The sequence below is a fragment of the Molossus molossus genome, unplaced genomic scaffold, assembly GCF_014108415.1.
Source record: "Molossus molossus isolate mMolMol1 unplaced genomic scaffold, mMolMol1.p scaffold_m16_p_1, whole genome shotgun sequence".
Taxonomy (NCBI): Eukaryota; Metazoa; Chordata; class Mammalia; order Chiroptera; family Molossidae; genus Molossus; species Molossus molossus.
In genome coordinates this window covers 249,673,621-249,691,387 of record NW_023425344.1, presented here as the reverse complement: position 1 = coordinate 249,691,387, position 17,767 = coordinate 249,673,621, and the positions used below count along the sequence as shown (strand labels likewise).

General features: G+C 47.4%; 1 protein-coding gene across 11 annotated transcripts in view; it reads right to left on the bottom strand.

Moving 5' to 3' along the window:
• Positions 1-9,490: 9,490 nt before the first annotated feature.
• Positions 9,491-17,767, bottom strand: part of PPP2R5C (protein phosphatase 2 regulatory subunit B'gamma) — a 149,908-nt gene continuing 141,631 nt past the window's right edge. For 5 of the 11 annotated variants that reach the window (XM_036263534.1, XM_036263565.1, XM_036263575.1 and 2 more), the window contains one exon: positions 9,495-13,060. In XM_036263534.1, the coding sequence (XP_036119427.1) occupies positions 12,929-13,060 (132 nt within the window). In that variant the 3' untranslated portion in view covers positions 9,495-12,928. Of the gene's footprint in view, positions 13,061-15,230; positions 15,297-17,767 lie in introns of those variants that run through there. The other 6 variants (XM_036263527.1, XM_036263560.1, XM_036263553.1 and 3 more) reach the window with 5 other exon arrangements.

Sequence of the window (17,767 nt, the reverse complement as noted above, 5' to 3'; positions counted from 1 at the left end):
TTACCCTTGCACAGTTCTGAAGGGTAGGCATCTGAAATCCAGGTAGGGCTGATTCCTTCCTGAGACAGGGAGAATCTGTCTCAGGCCTGTCTCCAGCTCCTGGCGTTGCCAGCAGTCTTGGTGTCCTTGGCTGGAGGTGCTTCCTTCCTATGTGGGTCTGTGTATCAGGGTCCAAATTCCCCCTTATAAGAACACCAGTCGTTGGATTTAGGGCCTGCACTAATTTAGAATAGTGTCTTCATTACATCTGCAAAGACCCCATTTCCAAATAAGGTCATGCTTACAGGTACCAGGGGTTAGGACTTCAACATTTTGGGGGACATAATTCAACCCACAACACGTGGCTTCCCAAATCCTCAGCTGTCCCATGAAGTGACTTTGTGAAGGTACATCAAGAGCTTCAAGCGACACCTCTTCTAAGTCTTGAGGAATGAAGGGGTACATTGTGGCTACCACTTAGACCACGGATGGCAATAAACTGCAAAGGCCCGAGAAGGATTAGACCACGAATGGAGTGCGCGTGACATGAGGGGTGCTTAGTGCAAGTCTGTAATGTCACAGGAATAAGCCAGGACTGTTTATTAATTGGCTTTGATGTATTTGTATTGCCGAATGATCTTTTTTTTTTTTAAGTTCTATTCCTTTTTAAAAAAATCCTCACCCAAGGATATTATTCTACTTATCTTTTTAGATAGAGTGGGAGGGAGAGAGAGAGAAACATTAATGTGTTTTGAGAAAGACACATTGACTGGGTGCCTCTCACACGACCCTGACCAGGGCCTAGGAGGAAACGCAACTGAGGTTCGTGCCTTGACCGGAATGGAACCTGGAACTGGGTCCACGGGCTGATGCTCTAACTGCTGAGGCAAACCATCTAGGGCTTAAGTTCTATTCTTTTATAATCACCCTGCAATTCACCTGGACAGGAGTACTGTTTACTTACGTCTGACCCAAAGGTTTATTCCACACCTACTTGGAGCAGGACGCAGTTTCAAGCGGGGACACAGGCAAGATTAACCAGACAACGTCCTGGACTGCGTGGAATCACATTCCAGCTGGGGGTACAGACTATGAACAAGCAGCACACATGAGTGTCGCACAGGGAAGCATGCCCGGGAGTAAAAAGGGGCGATCAGTAAAGGAGTGTTTTGGAGAAGATGGTGGAAGAGGTCCTATTTATAGAGCCACACTTGAGCAGAGGTCTGACTTATTGAAGGGGCCAGCCCTTTAGGACCCTAGAGAAAGAACGTCCTGGAAAGAGGGAAAGACCCTCTGGCTAAGGTGTGCCATGTGTCACTGGGGGACATCAGAAAATCTGCAAGCCCAGGGGCAGAAATAGATGAGTTTGAAGGGAGAACCAAGGACCAGATCACTCAGGCCTACGGCCAATGACGTTTGGCCCTCTAAGTGAGATGGGGAGCCATTGGGCTGAGAGCTGAAGCCTCGGACCTGTGTTTATGACGCCTGGAGCCCAGGTGAGAGCCACAGGTGGAAGGCAGAGCAACAGGCCTGCTGTTGGACCAGACAGCGATGGGGAGGAACAAGGGCACCCTGGGCCCCAGGTGGGTGGTGGGGTGTACAGCACTCTGGGGAAAGAAGGGGTTTGAGGGGAATCACAACAAAGTACAGATCAAAGAACAAATCAAAGGGAGTGACTTAACACAGCCTAGCAATAATGCCCCCAAATACAGGACAAGGGTTGTCAGACAGGATTTTCAGAAAGCAGGAAGGACCCACTGCTCTCCCTTAGCGCCGGCAGTACTGGGATAACCGCGCACATACATTCAACCTGGTCTCTGCTCAATGGCTCAAGTAGTGACAGGCGGCAGGGACCCATTCCACTGTCCGGTTTCAGGGTCACCTTGGTCTCCGTGCAACACCGTGCCCACGTCACAGCCGGGGAACTGAGGCCCAGGCCACTTTGCGATAAGACCAGGACGCAGCAGGCGACTCCTTACTTAGTGCCCAGACCTTTCTGCAGAAGGCCCCGGGGGGCCGTATGGGAGAGCGGAGCTCACGGTCCTGAACCCCGCTTGGGGTCTGGGTCTCTCCAGCCCTTCCGCAGATGAAACCAGGTTTCAAGGCCGCCGCCGTCTTAGTCACGTGCCTAGGGCAAAGGGGTGGGAGTCGCCAAGGTCACGTGTCTATATTGGTCATGTGATCTCCTGAACCAATCTCTGCGGCCAGGAGCGGGAGGCTTTGGGATTGGCCCATCCTGGCTAGGGGGCGGGACTTTGCGCCGAGGTGGGGAAGTGTTGTCAGCCCACTCAATCTATCATCCGCGTGAATTTCGCTCGCTCGCGAGACCCGAGGTCCGGCGGATGACTCCAAGTCCCACAATGCACCGGGCAGGGATGGGGCGGTGCGTATTGGCGCCGCCTGGCGCTCCGCTTGCGTCATCTTTCTGAGTCCACCTTTCAGTTTATGGCGCTTTTCGCCCTGAAACCTTTGCTCGGCTTCCTGTTGCGTGGAGCGTGGGACAAGTTTCATAACGCAGACCCGGGGGCCCCCTCCGCCCTCCCTTCCCTGCCTCCAAGCCCGTCCCCGCGGCTTCGGAAGCCCTCGGATCCGTCCCACTCCTGTCTTGGGCTGCCTCGCCTTCCACGCACTCATCTGCTGGTTCCCGTTCCACCCAGACTGGGGCTGTTTAAGCCGTGGGCCTTGCTGGGCTTCTGGGGGCTGCCACCCCTTCGAAGTATATGCAGAATAGGCTGTGTGGGTGCTTCTGTGGATTTGGGGGTGGGAGAGGCTTTCACGAGACACAAGGGCTGAGCGCCCCACGGGACTCTCAGGGCCCTGCCGGTCTGTGCTCCTTGTCAGCGCAGGGCGGGCGCAGGTGTTCAAAGGTGTGCTTATTAGACCGCAGAGACTATGCTAACTTTGTTTCTCCCAATTACTGTCTGCACGCGCCTCAGTATTCCTGCTGGAGTACTTGCTATTACCTGCACATAACTCTTTTTTTTGTGTTTGTTTGTTTGTTTGTTAATCCTCATCCAAGGATATTTTTCTCATTGAGTTTTAGAGAGAGGGAGGGAGAGAGACATGGATGGGAGAGAGAGACATCAATTGGCTGCCTCCTGCACAACCCTAGTCAGGGCCGGGGATTGAACTGCAACTAAGGTATGTGTCCTTGACCCTGATCAAACCCGAGACCCCTGGTTAGAGGGGCTGGTGCTCTACTGCTGAGCCAAACTGGCCAGGGCTGCATACAACTGCTGATTGCACGCCTCCCTACTGGGGTCGCTCTTCCCTCTTCAGGAGCTTGTTCATCCTTCCATCAAACACCATTGAGCCTTTGTGCTTGGGGTGAAGAAATGGAGTGCTGTGCCAGACACTGGAGACTGTGGTGAACCACAAGAGCCCAAGCAGTGTTCTATGGAGCTCACAGTCTAGAAGGGGACACCGTGAAGTTGGAGATGAGGGAGAAGCTGTGAGTGCCTCGGGATGGAGCATCAAGACTGATGGATAGCCCTGGCCGGTTTGGCTCAGCGGTTAGAGCGTCCACCTGAGGTCCGGAGAGGCCCGGGTTCGGTTCCCGCTAAGGGCATGTACCTCGGTTGCAGTTTGTCCCCCACCCCAGTTGGGGTTGTGTGGGTGGCGACCACTCGATGCGTCCCTTTCACATCGATGTTTCTCTCTCTCTCTTCCTCTCTCTCCCTCCCTCCCACTCTGTCTGTACAAAAAATGGAAAAATGTCCTCGGATGAGGATTAAAAAAAAAAGACTGATGGATAGCCAGTAACCAAGCCAGGGTGCGGAGCGACAGCAGGTTGGAAGGCTCATGGGTAAGATTGTCACAGGACATTAGGGAAGGTAGCAGGACCAATGTTGACTCTTGAGGGGTTGCTAGGCAGGGCGCAGACTGATCAGGTGAGTGTTTTGATTCCTCCAATTACAGGGTGCAAAGGCAGGAGGAGTTGGGCAGGCAGAGGCGGGAAAAGGGAACAGCGGAGCACAGGCTGACTTAGAAATCTGAGCATGGTGGAGACTTTCTGGGCTTCAGTTTCCCCAGCTGCAAAGTGTGGGAACTGAACTCCATCTTTAAGGTCCTCCCCCCTCTGATTCAAATATGGCAACACTCTGGTAGGTGATTATTAAATGACTTAGGAAGAGAGAAGTAATGGGAAGGAAGAGGTAGGAGTGGGGGAGGGAGAGTGTGTCACAAACACAAGGGGACACTGGGAAGAGCACGGTTTCAAGGGGCAAGAAGGACCCAGAAGCCTGCCCAAGTCAGAGCCATTCTTAGACGCAGACTCTTGCTTGTACTGGTGTGTGACCATGGGCCCTTCACCCCAGCTCCCTACATCTCAGGTTCTGCCTCTAATGTGCTAGGTGACTTTGTCTTTGGGAACTGCAACTCTTTAAAAATACATACATGCCTGGCCAGTGTGGCTCAGTGGTTGAGCGTTGACCCATGTACCAAGAGGTCGCCAGTTCAATCCCTAGTCAGGGCACATGCCCAGGTTGTGGGCCTGATCCCCAGTGGGGGGCACGTAGGAGGCGGCCGATTGATGTTCTCTCTCGTTGATGTTTCTCTCTCTAAAATCAATAAAGAAAAAAAAATAAAAATATATACATTGACTTAAAAGCAGATAAAAATAATTTCTGAAAAAATGCACAAGGTGGATAACACAGCTCACCTCTGGGGAGTGGGGCTGGCTGGCTGGCGTTGAGGGATAAGGCACAGAGGAATGGAAGGACATTTTTTATTGTTTGTTCTTTAAAAATTTTGGACAACATGGCAAGTCAGAGATGCCAGGCCTTCCTGTTTCTGCACTGGTCACAGCCGGGCACATACAAGGTGCTCGATAAAGATGGAGCACTAGCAAGACCACATTCTGGGAACCTGGACACCGGAGTTCTGACTTAGGGTCTGCCAACACGCACTGGGTTTTAATTTCTTCATACATAAATGTGGGGACAAGTGAGAGCTTTACAGCGGGCAAGGTAAGATCTTAGGGCCCCGCTGGCCTGTTTGGATTCTGTCTTTACCACTGACTAGCTAGCAGCCAGGTGGTGGGGACCCGTGCATGGTCATCAGAGATCCCACATGGCCCCAGTGTCAACTCCGGTGGAGTAGATTTAGGGTCTCACCTCCACACCATGTTGACATAGCAAGGGACCAGGAGTTGGGAGATACAGATTCAGTCCACATGCTCACTGCTACTAAGCTGAGCCTCCACGGTCCTGGGCCTGGGCTCCTCACCGGTGAAGTAACTTGCTATATAGTCATGGCAGTCTTGCAAGGGCTGGAGAAAAAATCCAGTGAGGCAGATGAAAGTTACTGTTACTTGGCTACTAATTAGTTTAGCCATGGGCCCTTGGTATTTATGAATGAATGACGTCAAGAAGTTTCCTTTGATGCAGTCCTGAGGCTTTGCCTGGGCTCTTACGTTGCTAGATTGATAATCTGGAGACACTCTGGTTACCTAAAGACGTCCCTTGTTACCACTCATTACCCACATGTGCTTCGCCAGCCGGACTCTCCTAGGTGCCCTATGGAGCAATGCATGCATTCCCCTCATTCAGGCTTTGAGTTGAAGGGGGAGAAATAAAGCAAGGTGTAGTTCCTGTATTTATGTAATGCTGATATTAATACATGCCACCTCTCAGCCTGTTCAGGGTTTTGAGTTGTTTCCTCTCAGTTATTGACAGTGGCCCCTAATCTTTAGGTCTGTTCTACTCAGCAATCATTAGTCTCGTCTCTGGAAGCTTCTGCTTTCACAGCCAGTTAATTGGAAAGTAGGTCTCACAATTTATCTGGAGTCTCTGCCCTCTCTCACTGTGTGCACGAGGCCGAGTGGTGGGAACAGCTCTGATCAGAGGCCCCATGTGAACCCCCACCTCCTGTCCAGCCCCCTGCTTGCAGTCGCCAGAGCCAGTTAATATACCCCTGCTCTTGCGGATCCTCTTCTGGGAGGACAGCTGTGCCGTGAAGGACTCACTCTGCCCTTTGCTCCCAGCTCCTGGCAGGTCACCCGAGCCCTGGGAATGTGCTGCCTCATTCGAGTGTCTGTGTACCTGGGGCCTTGGGCCATGCTGGAGATTCTGTACTAACAGTGGGATTTACCCACGGGGTGTTGGGCCGTGCAGTATCAGCTCCACCTTTGGTGGGTCTGAACACTAAGGTCAGCTGTGTAAATGTGACTGACCCCCAGTAAAACTCTGGACACCAGGGCTCGGGTATGCTTCCCTGGCTGGCACCACTGCATGGCGAGAGGATGACTGGAAGCTCCGAGCCTGGTCTCTCCCGGATGACCCTGCCCCATATACCTTTTCTGGCTGCTGAGTTTATTTAAAAATTTTTTTTTTCTTTATTGATTTTAGAGAGAGAGGAAAGGAGGGAGAGAGAGATAGAAACATTGATGAGTGAGAACGTCGATTGGCTGTCTCCTGCATGCCCCACACTGGGGATCGGGCCCACAACCTGGGCATGTGCCCTGACCGGGAATCAAACCTGTGACCTCTTGATGCAGGGGTTGATGCTCAACCACTGAGCCACACCGGCTGGGCCTGCTGCTGACTTTAATCCGTATCTTTCACCACCACACATCGCAGCCATGAGTAGAACAGCCTTGCTCACTTCTGTACGTCCTTCTAGGGAATTACTGAACCAGAGGGTGGTCTCGAGGCCATCCTGAACTTGGCAACCCCCTTCCCACTGACCGTCCTGGGAGCACTTGGCTGAGTGTGGGCTGCCGGAAAGCCAGCTTCTCTCCTCCGCCCATCACTGCAATGTTCAGGCTTCACTCTGATTTCATTCTTTGTTCCAGTCTTGAGACTCACGAAGCAGCGGTTCTGGAAGAAGCAACCTCTAGATTTTCCAGCAAGAACATCACTCTACAATCATCTGGACTTTGACAACACTGAGAAAAAGAAAGCCTTAAAACCCTTCAGTAGGAATCTTTACTTGGTGTATTATTTGCTTTCAGCACAAGACCAGCCAGTGATGTGGCTGTAGGGGTGGGGGAGTCAGCCCGGATTGTGTGGGTCTGTGGCAAGGTCCACACGGTGCCCCACATGGGGGTTTGCAAGAGGCCCCTTTCCTGTTCAGGGTCTCTCACCCCTTGATGGTACGCTCACTCTGGGGCAACTTCTGATGAAAGAACCCGTTTCAGTAAGGTCTAAACACCCTCTAACCAAGTCTATGGCAAACAGGTGCCTCGGGAACTTGGGGCTCCAGGAGGAAGTCCTGGAGGGAAGGGTCCCTGACATGGTGCCATCACTGGCCAGGTGTCCCGACCTTTACACCTAATGGAGGCCGATTTCTACAAGACGCATCTTGGAGCCAGAAGGAAAGATTAATGAGGCTACCACACCTGAGAGATCAGCCTTAAACCGACTGCTCCATTGCAGTCTAGTGCCTGGATCTGCCCTCCGTTGCCCCTTGCTCCCTCGGATCCGCATTCCACGCATAGTGCACGTGCATGCAGATCATGGTGTCGGGGCAGAGGGAGTGTACTAGAAACTTCTGGGACACACACCCATTTGATGAAAGCTACTTCCTGCAGAAGAGAGACACATATATAATTCTAGGGGAGTCCAGGGTGAAGGCCGTCATGGCCCACACAGCTCTCCTTCCATCCTGTCTGTGCCAAGGTCGCCAAAACTGTCTGCTATTGGCTGCTTTTGTTACAGGAATTGAGATGTCTTTGGTCATTACATGGGATGGATGTTAACTGAACCTGTCACCATGTCACAGTATGTTGTCACTAAACCCACCAGCACGTCCCCGCCCGCCAGGCCATCCTCTGTGCCGGAGGAGCGGCGAGCGCATCTGGCTTCGCAGCACAGCACACCCTGCACCTGCAGACCTGTCCGTGTCTCAGTGAAACGGGAGCAGATGGGTCAAGAAACTCATGCACTTGACTTGTAACCCTATACAAATCCACAAACCAAAGCCTAGATCAGCTCCAGCTCGTATGTAACTGTATTTTTACTAAAAAAAAAAAAAAGATTTTATTGATTTTATAGAGAGTGAAGAAGGGAGAGAGAGAAACACCAATGTGGGAGAGAAACATTGATCAGCTGCCTCCCGCACGCCCCCCACTGGGGATCGAGCCTACAACCTGGGCATGTGCACTGACCAGGAATTGAACCAGGACCTCTGAGTCCATGGGGTGTCGCTCAGTCCAGCTGGGCTGTAACCATATTTCTAAAAGGCCCACAGGAGTAACCTAGGCCACCTTTACCGGGAACTGGATATGATCAGGAAAAGCCTTGGGCAGAAAAAATGAATTCGAGTTTACCCTACTCCCCACTCCTGTTCTATGGAATTCACTTACTGCTTTTGTAAGCAGAAAAACAGGAGAGAGCCTGCCAGAGTGTGTGTGGGATACTTGTCTCTTTGCTTCTAGGAACTTCTCTAAAAACATGTTAATCTCAGTGGATTTCAAACTTTGTGGTAGTGGGATCCATTCCACCTCCAACCCCCAAAAATCTTATGTTAAAACCACTTCTATTTAAAAATTTTTTAATAGTTTTTCTTTATTGATTTTAGAGAGGGAGACATAGAAAGAAACATCAATGAGAGAACACTGATTGGCCGCCTCCTGCATGCCCCTCACTGGGGATTGGGCTCACAACCTGGGCATGTGCCCTGACTGGGAATTGAACCGAAGACCTCTTGGTGCGTGGGTCGACGCTCAACCACTGAGCCACACCGACTGGGCTAAAACCACATCTATTAAACAAGAGCCCTGGCTGGTTGCTCAGTGGTTACAGCATCAGCCTGCAGACTGAAAGGTCACAGATTCGATCCTACCCCCAGTCAGGGTTGTGTGGGAGGCAACCAATTGAGTTTTTCTCTCTTTCTCTCACCACCCCACTTCCACCCTTGCACTCTGTCTCAAAAATCGATGGAAAAATATCCTTGGGTGAGGATTAACAAAATAAACAAATAAGAGTGGAAGTTTTGATAAATTCATAGGTTCATATTAGTAAAGTTAATGAAAACAGAAGCTAATGAGTTGCTGGTCTCCAAAGTGTTTAAATGTGGTATAACATGTCTGAATTTTTTTTTAAGTAGTTAAATGTTACAGGATGTACTTTAAATACAAACAGCAGCTTCTGAGGTGTGGGTGCTGGCCACTGGACGAGATGGTTTCTGAGGTTTTTCTAGAAGCGCAGGGTCAGAAGCCCCTGCCCAGGATTCATGGCCACCCCCTGATACTGCAGGTCCCAGGCCTCTCTCCAGCAGTCCTGGGGCCCTTCATGTGTTCGTGGTCCCGCTTCGCTTCCAGGCCTCTTATTACAAGAAGCTGGCCTTAAATCGCAGCGTGCTTCTAAGTTCTCTCAAGAATTATTTTTTTAATTCTTCACCCGAGAATATTTTTCCATTTATCATTAGATAGAGTGGGAGGAAGGGGGAGAGAGAGAGAGAGAGAAACATTGATGTGATAGACACACACTGACTGGTTGCTTCCTGCAAGACCTGACCAGGGCCAGGGACGAACCGAAACCGAGGTACATGCCCTTGACAGGAATTGAACCCGAGACTCACTGGTCCGCGGGCTGATGCTCTAACAGCTGAGCCAAACCGGCCAGGGCTGTCAAGAATTTTTGAGCGGAAGAAGTTACTAAACACAGCGGCTTCCTCCAATTTCAAGGTGGGAGATGAGGAACACCTAGTCTGAGGAAACAGCAACAGTGGGAGCCGCAGCAGCTTGGAAGGGTCTCCTGAGCAATGTACCTGCCCCCAGGGGGAAGCAGGGACTGTGTGGTTCTCCAAACTACCCCACAAGGTTACCAGACGCCCAGGCCAGACACTGGGCAGGTCCCAGGGCCACCTGCTGCCTGGAGCTCGGTTTCTTCACTGCACCCCGGCTCCCACAGTGACTCTTCCAACGTGAAAGGGAGTCACAAACACCATCTGATAGACAAGGACACTAAGGAGCACAGGTCACAACCCACCTTCTGGAATGTTTGATCAAGTGCAACCACGGAGAGGTGAGGAAATCTCTATCCCAGGATCCTGGCGACTTCTCAGTAACAGCACTGTGAGGACAGTGGGCTGCGCTGGGCAGGGGTGGATGCCTACACCCCACGTTCATTCTCTCAGCAATTCTACTCTATTTCCAAGACATTAACGGCTTTTCAAGAATCATTTAAAACACAATCAGGGCTCAATTAATTCCATTTCCACAAACTGTGTTTCGATCCACATTTGCCTATTTAACAAGTGCGATGGTGGATATAAAGACACCTTTCCCTTTCCCTTCAGAGAATTAAAGCGAGCTCACGGAACGCTGGGGAAGGACCTGGCTCCGGCCGGCCGCACAGGGACACCCGCCCGTCCCTAACAGTGACTCAATCACGGGCAGAACCAGCTGGCCCAACACCATGGCTACATTTAGTTTCATGATGAGCAGTAAAATTCACATGTTCTTTATTTAGTCCATATAATACACCATTTTTAGAGTTTTTTAAAATTAGATAAAAGAGCATATTAAATGGCAAGTGTATGAAGTTTCTCTTCATAAACAATGTCAAAACAAAAAGTTTTGAGTTACAAAATGTTAAAAAATATGTAGGTACTTAACATTTCACTAAAGCATAAAGTTACAGATATTTTCTAAAGAAAAATAATTGTGCCACTTACCTACTTTTGCTGTTTCTATGAACTTTTTTATTCTGTACATAGGACATTTTGTACAAAATATGATGTCTACATTTTTATTACTTATTACCATAAAACAAAGATACAATGTATGTACAATAGTAAAAGGAAGCCATACTAAAGCCACACTAAAAAGACACTCGGAATAGTGACATTTCTGATGTACAGATACATTCTGTGAAGAGTGAGGATGCCAAATGCAGAACTTTATGAAGAAAAACAGTCACCAGTTTAGTTTTGATGTAGTACGTTTGAAATCAGTTTGGTACGGAATAAACAATGTGTCTATATAATAATATATAAGTTGAACAATTAGCACAGGGAATCTGAATACTAACTAGGAAAACCTTAATAGGCCAAAATATTAAATAATACTCTTGTCAAAGAAAATTAGTTTCTCTCAAAACTGTTTTTCCCTTTTTGGTGAATGTTTGTCTTCAATAAAGAGCAGAAATAAAACCTAGACAAAAGATGTTCTTAAACCATGAATTTCACACAATCACTCAAACACTGAAATTTTGCTTTTTTCCTAGGGCAAAAGAGTCTTCCAGAAAGCTCTCTCACAAACATACTGAACATCCAAAATCAAGGATATCTGAGCATCTGCCAGCCAAAGACGGAAGTTCAAACAATGGTATATCAAAATACGTAAGACGCTGCTTTATACAATAAAAAGCACCCTTTTTCCCTCAAAAGGAGAAGGCATCTAAATTTTTTAAAATGGTAAATTTCATAATGGTAAAATGGATATATACTCATCAAGTTTCTCAGGAAGTGTGTCTGCTCACAAAGCGGGTTTCCACTTTTGGCTGGCTGGGCACTCTTAATTCAGCACGTGGGCTTCACACAAAGTCCCCTCCCCCTGGGGAGTTTCCTCCAAGACACAGGACATACACATCGTCTGTGGATTTAAGTGGCAGAGAACGATGTCTGCTTTGACGTTTGAGTGGATACCAAGACCTCAATTAGAAGACATCCTAAAAGAAGCCACGTTTTATCTTTATGCATGAAGACATTTAACATTAAGTTATATAATCTTATGCTGGAGACAAAAAAACTCCAAAACAAAAAACTAGAATCACTTGTTTAGAATAGCAGTACACATCTCAAATAGCTTTCAAGCAGGATAAATAAGTCAAGATACTGGCCACCCTGAGAGAAATAAAGAACATACAAAGCACTAAGTTTAAAGACTTTTTCCTCGTGCTATTCCATCAAAAACAAGAAGCTCAACACATGCAAGGAAGTCTGGGAAATAGATAGCAGCATTTGATGAAAACTCAGACACTGTATTTTCCTTACGAGGTGCATACTACATGTGCTCCTTTCAACATAAGGACTCATCTGAAGTCATCCTGTCTCTCCAAGCTCTTAGAACCACGTCACAGCAATAATGAATGTCACGCCAGCATGGGGGTATTGTTGTGACTTTTGCCCAAAGGCAGCCGCAGTTTGCATTCTGCCAAGAACTGGCTGAACTCAAAACGTTCTCATTCTAGCTTTCTGCAAAGTGTGGAATTCTCAGAGACTCTAATTTTATTAATTCAAGAGCCTAGTTAAAGGGCAACAATGTGTAAGTACAGAAAAAAAATTCTGCAAACCCAAAAATGAACACAACGTTTTAAAAAACCCCAATTCTAGCCAAGGGAGACAGAAAAGGCTCCTGTAAAGAGATGTCTCCTATGCACTCACTCCAGGAGTCCTGGTGCTGGACCACCGACTGGCAAATATGGCTTTAGAAATCCACAAGAAGTCGGACACGGTGTACGTGTCGTTCCTCAAAGTGAAGGGTACCTCAGGGAAAACAGCGGCTGAGGATTGTCGCGTCCCCTTTCCTGTGTTAGAATGATGACAGCAAAAAACCATTTCAATGGGAAGAAAAAAACCAAAACAGAAAGAAACTGCTGATGTAAACAATCATGTGGAAACAATGTCAAAGGTGGTAAAGTCTTAAAGATATGAAGTACTTTTTAAAGGTGTTCCTTTGATTTGAAAAACATTGATATTCTCTTAGAACCACCTATTTTAAATGATCAATTCCATTTGGGTAGAATGTAAAGGTGATGACCAGGGTGCTTGCCTTAGCTCTGACTTTGGGACACTGTCATGTTTGGGGCCTCGACAGGGACGCTGTGGCCAGCTCTGCCTGGGTCTGAGTCACCATTGTTTGAACTCCTAATCTCGAGCTGGGGCGGGAGTGCGTTACTGCCTACAGGACGGGGGCGAAGAAAGCTCGGACTCTGAGTGTAACTGATTTGTATGGCACGAAAGTATGTTTCTATAGAATCCAGGACCGAGCCGACGGCGGGGGCTAGCGGCCGTCCTGGGACAGCAGCTGGTCGGCTCTGCAGTGAGCCTCCACGGCGTTCTTGGTGTGGGGGTCCTGAGGCAGCTCGGACTTGCGGCGCACCAGAGCCCGGTCCTTCTTCAGGTCCTTCTGTGCCTGGAATTACAAACGCAGTGGCGTTGGCTATGGACTGTGCTGTCCCCACAGCGAGCGCGTCTGCTCCATGTACAGGACAGCTGAGGAAGAGCACCCTGGGGCCCCGAATGCTAAGGGACAACAGAGGCAAGGTCTGTCTCCCGCGGTAATCACCCCCAGATGTCACGTCTGTCCCAGTGAGCACGTGTGCACAGTGCTGTCTGCTAAAATGGGTAGTTTTGCAGAGTGCTCAGTACTTCTATTCTGCAAATCCACCAGTTTTAGTCAACCTCATAAACTGTAAAAGCCCCTATTTGATAAAACGTCCTCAAAGCCATTCTATGGCTCTGTCCATTCCAGAAGCATTTCAGAAAGTAGAAATTTTCTTTGTAGGTAAATAAAAATGAATGAAAAAATACTTTAAACTGAATTTAAAGCAAAAAAAGTCTCAAACATCTATCAAATTTGAAAAAAGATACTTTAAGAGGTATTAAATGGGTCATGTACGGGGGAAAAACCCCTCTAGAACTCAGATAAACTATTATTATTTATTTACATAAAATTTCCTAACATTAACTGTACAAAAATTAAAAGACTCTTTTCTATCCATTCTCTTCCTGAAATTTACGACATTTGGGTTTTACTTAAAAAAAAAAATTAAGTGAATCCTGCTTTTGCATGAGAATTTGGAGAACTGTCTGCAAAGCAAGGGGCCTGTTTCCATTCCTATGAACAAATCAGACAGATGGCTCAGGGCTGACGTGCTAACAGCAGCGTCCAGGAAACACGACAAGCCATCTATCTCATCCAAACGTGTATGTATGGAAGACTGTTGACTGGAAACCGGAACCTGAACCAAGCCGTCCTTCCTGTCCGTGTCTCCATCAAAAAGAAGACAGTGTTTACAGAGGGTAAGTTACTCTGGTGGTGAACAAGCACCTACCAGAGGAAATTTGTTTTAAGTCGATCATTTGACAATGGGCACATAACGGTGAAACACCTCATGGTGTCCAGATCCCTAACTGTGGTACTGTCTGTCAAGTACACTTTGCTTTAATAAAAAATTCAAGGACCTGCAGAAGTCATACATGAAAAGTTCACATTTTTTACAGCTAATACTTTACTTAAGGTTCTTTGCAAATTTATCTACGGAAACAGCAATAATGTCAAGGTTTAGAGAGAATTTTGTGTGACATCATTTTAAGATGATTCTAAAATGTTATTTGAACATTAACACCCATTCATGGTAAAGGCAGGAGCTTCGATTTTCCCCTGGAAACTGGTGTAAGACAGCTAAGAAAAGCCATGCTCGTCAGGGGACTGTGAGGGGCACCAGCCTGTCGTGGTCTCAGTACTTGTACGTTTGAGTGCTTTCGTTTGTGAAGCGGATTTGCCTTCGACCCTTGGGAAACTCGGGGAAATTCTACCCTGAGTTTTATGCCCATTTCAGGGTGAGCTGTAAAAGAAAGCAAAGCGCAGCCAAACCAAACCAAGACTTTATGTACCTGAAGTGTTTCACGACCGTTGAGACAGGCGTTCCGAAGAGAATGCTTTACTAGAAAAAGGCAACAGCAAAGCCGTGGTGCTGGAGCTGGCAGGAGCAGACTGGGAGTGCAGCCCAAGCCCGAGAGGGCAGAGGGGCGGGCACAGTGGAGCCACTCTGCGCAGGCGCTTTAAATAGGTGTGTGAAGCAGAGGCTAACCACAAACCACTGGGGGGAGCCGGGGGTGGGAGGAGTCAGAGAAACAGGAGGAGAGCACAAGACACCATGCAGACGTCACCTAAGTGAGCAACACCTGGTGGAGGGCTCGTGCTGGTGGACATGCCGGCAGTGGGTGGAATGGACAAGACACACAGAATAGACAAGACAGACAGAGCCATGACTGACATCTCGGCTGCGGGTGCAAGCCAGAGAGAAACGGCCTGTTCTGCAGCATAATGGCAGATCTAAGAGACTAACTTATACAGTGAGTGGTACAACACCGGGGGTTGGACATACAGAACTGCATGTTTTTACTACTTAAATTAGGAGAGAACTAATAAACTTCTCTTAACGGACCCGATTTCTTGGTCTTCACCATCAATCACAAGCTGGAATGACAGGGAAAATACTTCATGTGCACATCAGCCTGTCACTTCTTTTCCTAAGCAGAAAAGCCTTAACACACGCTACAGAGTGAGTAAAGAATACCTTTACTTCCCACCTCGCGTCTGTCTACACCTTCCTGGCTGGCACTGCTTTTCTCCCGACCGACTGCTAAAAACGAGAATTGTAAACATTTTAAATGTCTCTGACAGAAACGTCTTTCACATGAAATTTACTAGTTTTCTTAGGATGTTCTCTATAGGGTTATACAAGTTTCTCAAAAGAAAGGCAAATATGGTTCTGACAGGTAAACATGCATCTGAATTTCTCCAGTTCCAACCAGCTCCATTCCACGGCCTGAGGGCCCCCTCCCCACCCCCTCCTGCCATACTCTCGTTCACCTCACCAGTCTCGTTCTGAGCCAGCACTCGAGTCATTTTTAAAGAAATGTGGAATTATTTTGGAAAAGTAAAATTAGCTGAAAATAAAATTAAAAGGGCACTGGAAATACTAAAGACTTAATTTTTAGCTAAAAAGCTTGTTATGTCAAATTTGGTCTCCAAATTACACAAACACATTTTTTCCCCTGAATCTCGGTATCTTCTCTTTGCTTTAATGATTTGAGAATTTCAGGAATATGACTCTAAACATTTTCAAATTAAGAAGGGTCTCCCACACCAAATATTACTCCTCAGAGACTGCACTATAAATATCTCCATCTAGATAGGCTGAGATTGGGGGTACGGGGTTTCAACTGATCCACAGAAATCCATAATAAGTCTTGAAATTGGGGAGTGTTAATCTTTCAACTTGATTCTTTTTGTGGCATAATTTTGGCTATTCCAGGTCCTCTGTATTTCCATATGAATTTTAGAATCAGTGTCAATTTCTTTGAAGAAAAAAAAAAAAAGCCTGCTGGGATTCTGCTTCAGATTGCGTCAGTTTGGGGAGAGCTGATACTTTAATGACTTCGAGTCCTCCAAGACTGAAATGTGATCCCCAGAAATTTAAAGGTAAGGGTGGGGGAATAATTTTTGTAAGAATGTCAATTATACAAAAAACTGTGACATGTAATCTAATTTCAAGGGTCATAAGGACAAACATGTTAGGAGTTCTCCAAAAACCACCCTGTCTACCACACCCTCTATCAGGAACTAAACAAGTAGATTAATCTCTCCCCATTACACATATAGGTGGCCCTCCCGAGGAGGAGACGCCCTTGCTTGGCACAGGCCGCCACACAAAGGCAGTGCTGACTTTCAAAGGTGGTCTACACAGGAGGACAATGCTATCTTGGTTTACATTCTTGATCAAGTTTGCGATCTTCTACAAGGAGGCCTGAAATCATAAAGATGCCTATGAATTACACAAGTATGTATTATGTTCATTACATTTTGGGCACAGCTTATTCTTTTCCTAGCTTTAATTATTAAGTCAGAGAATGTACCAAAAAGAAAACTTTTCCAACCCTAAAACAGTTAATGTGAAAGAACTGGCTCATCCATGTCCTTCTTGACGCTGTAGGGACGAATGTGTGGCTCCAGGTTCCCAGGCAGGCTCACTGGGGAGGCACTGACTTGGCTTCCTCTGGACGCCTGAGGGGACAGGCTGGCTGTCCTGTCCTTAGCACACTGTAAGCCGTAGAATCAAAGTGGTAATCAGAAAGAGGACCTCAGGTTCCTTCCAAGTTAAAAAAAATCAAGTAGGAAAATTAACACTCCCACAAATAGAAAAAAATATAAGAATTATTATGCTTTTTATTAGATCTGTTTCACTGATAAAAACATGAACTGTGAGGAGATTATGGAATTCAGCGGGATGAAGTAAAAGTGAGTTGCTGGCGCTTGCTTGGGTAGTTTTACCACCGCAGTTTTGGTATTTCATGAGCTGAAAGCAGCACACGTCCACCTGCTTCTCACTTTGACCTGTGGCCAAGGGCGGCTGGCCAAGCGGCGTGACCGTGGCCAGCACGGGCATCTCCTTCTGCAGCACCAAGAAAAACACAGTCCAGACTGGGCTGCCCAAATGAAAAGTAACGACAGTCACGTATGTAATTCCAAATTTTCTAGTAGCCATGTCAAAAAGTAAAAAGCAACAGAAATAGGGGAAATTAACTTTAATGTTTTATTTAACCTAATATATTCAAAATATTATCATTTCAACATAAAATCAAAAATAAATGACGAATGAGATGTTTTATACTCTTTCCCTCACAGCAGGCCTGGGCGTGCCCGAGTCTGAGCCCCAGCACAGCTCGGTGCCAGTGGCCACATCTGAATGTGCAGCTTGCATGGCTGTGGGTGGACAGTGCCCTCCAGATGGTCTGAGCATGTGCTCTGGGAACGTCTGATCCTGTCTGACCAGGTGGGGAACACAATTCACTTGACTTAATCAAACAGACGGAAACCCCGTTTAACAGAGCTCCAAACAATGGTAGCACTTACGAACCATCTGCACATAGTATCTGGTGCAGTTCCAGCCACTCTAACTTTTCATGTGTCAGAGTCCCAGTAATGGTGTCTTTAGAAACTCTTTCCCTGGTCGAAGGGGATTAAAGTTCACAGTCAGAGGCCCAAGTCCCCAGCCTGAGCAGGACTACATCAGCTTCCATGAACAGAACAGAAACGGAGGCACGCTCTCAC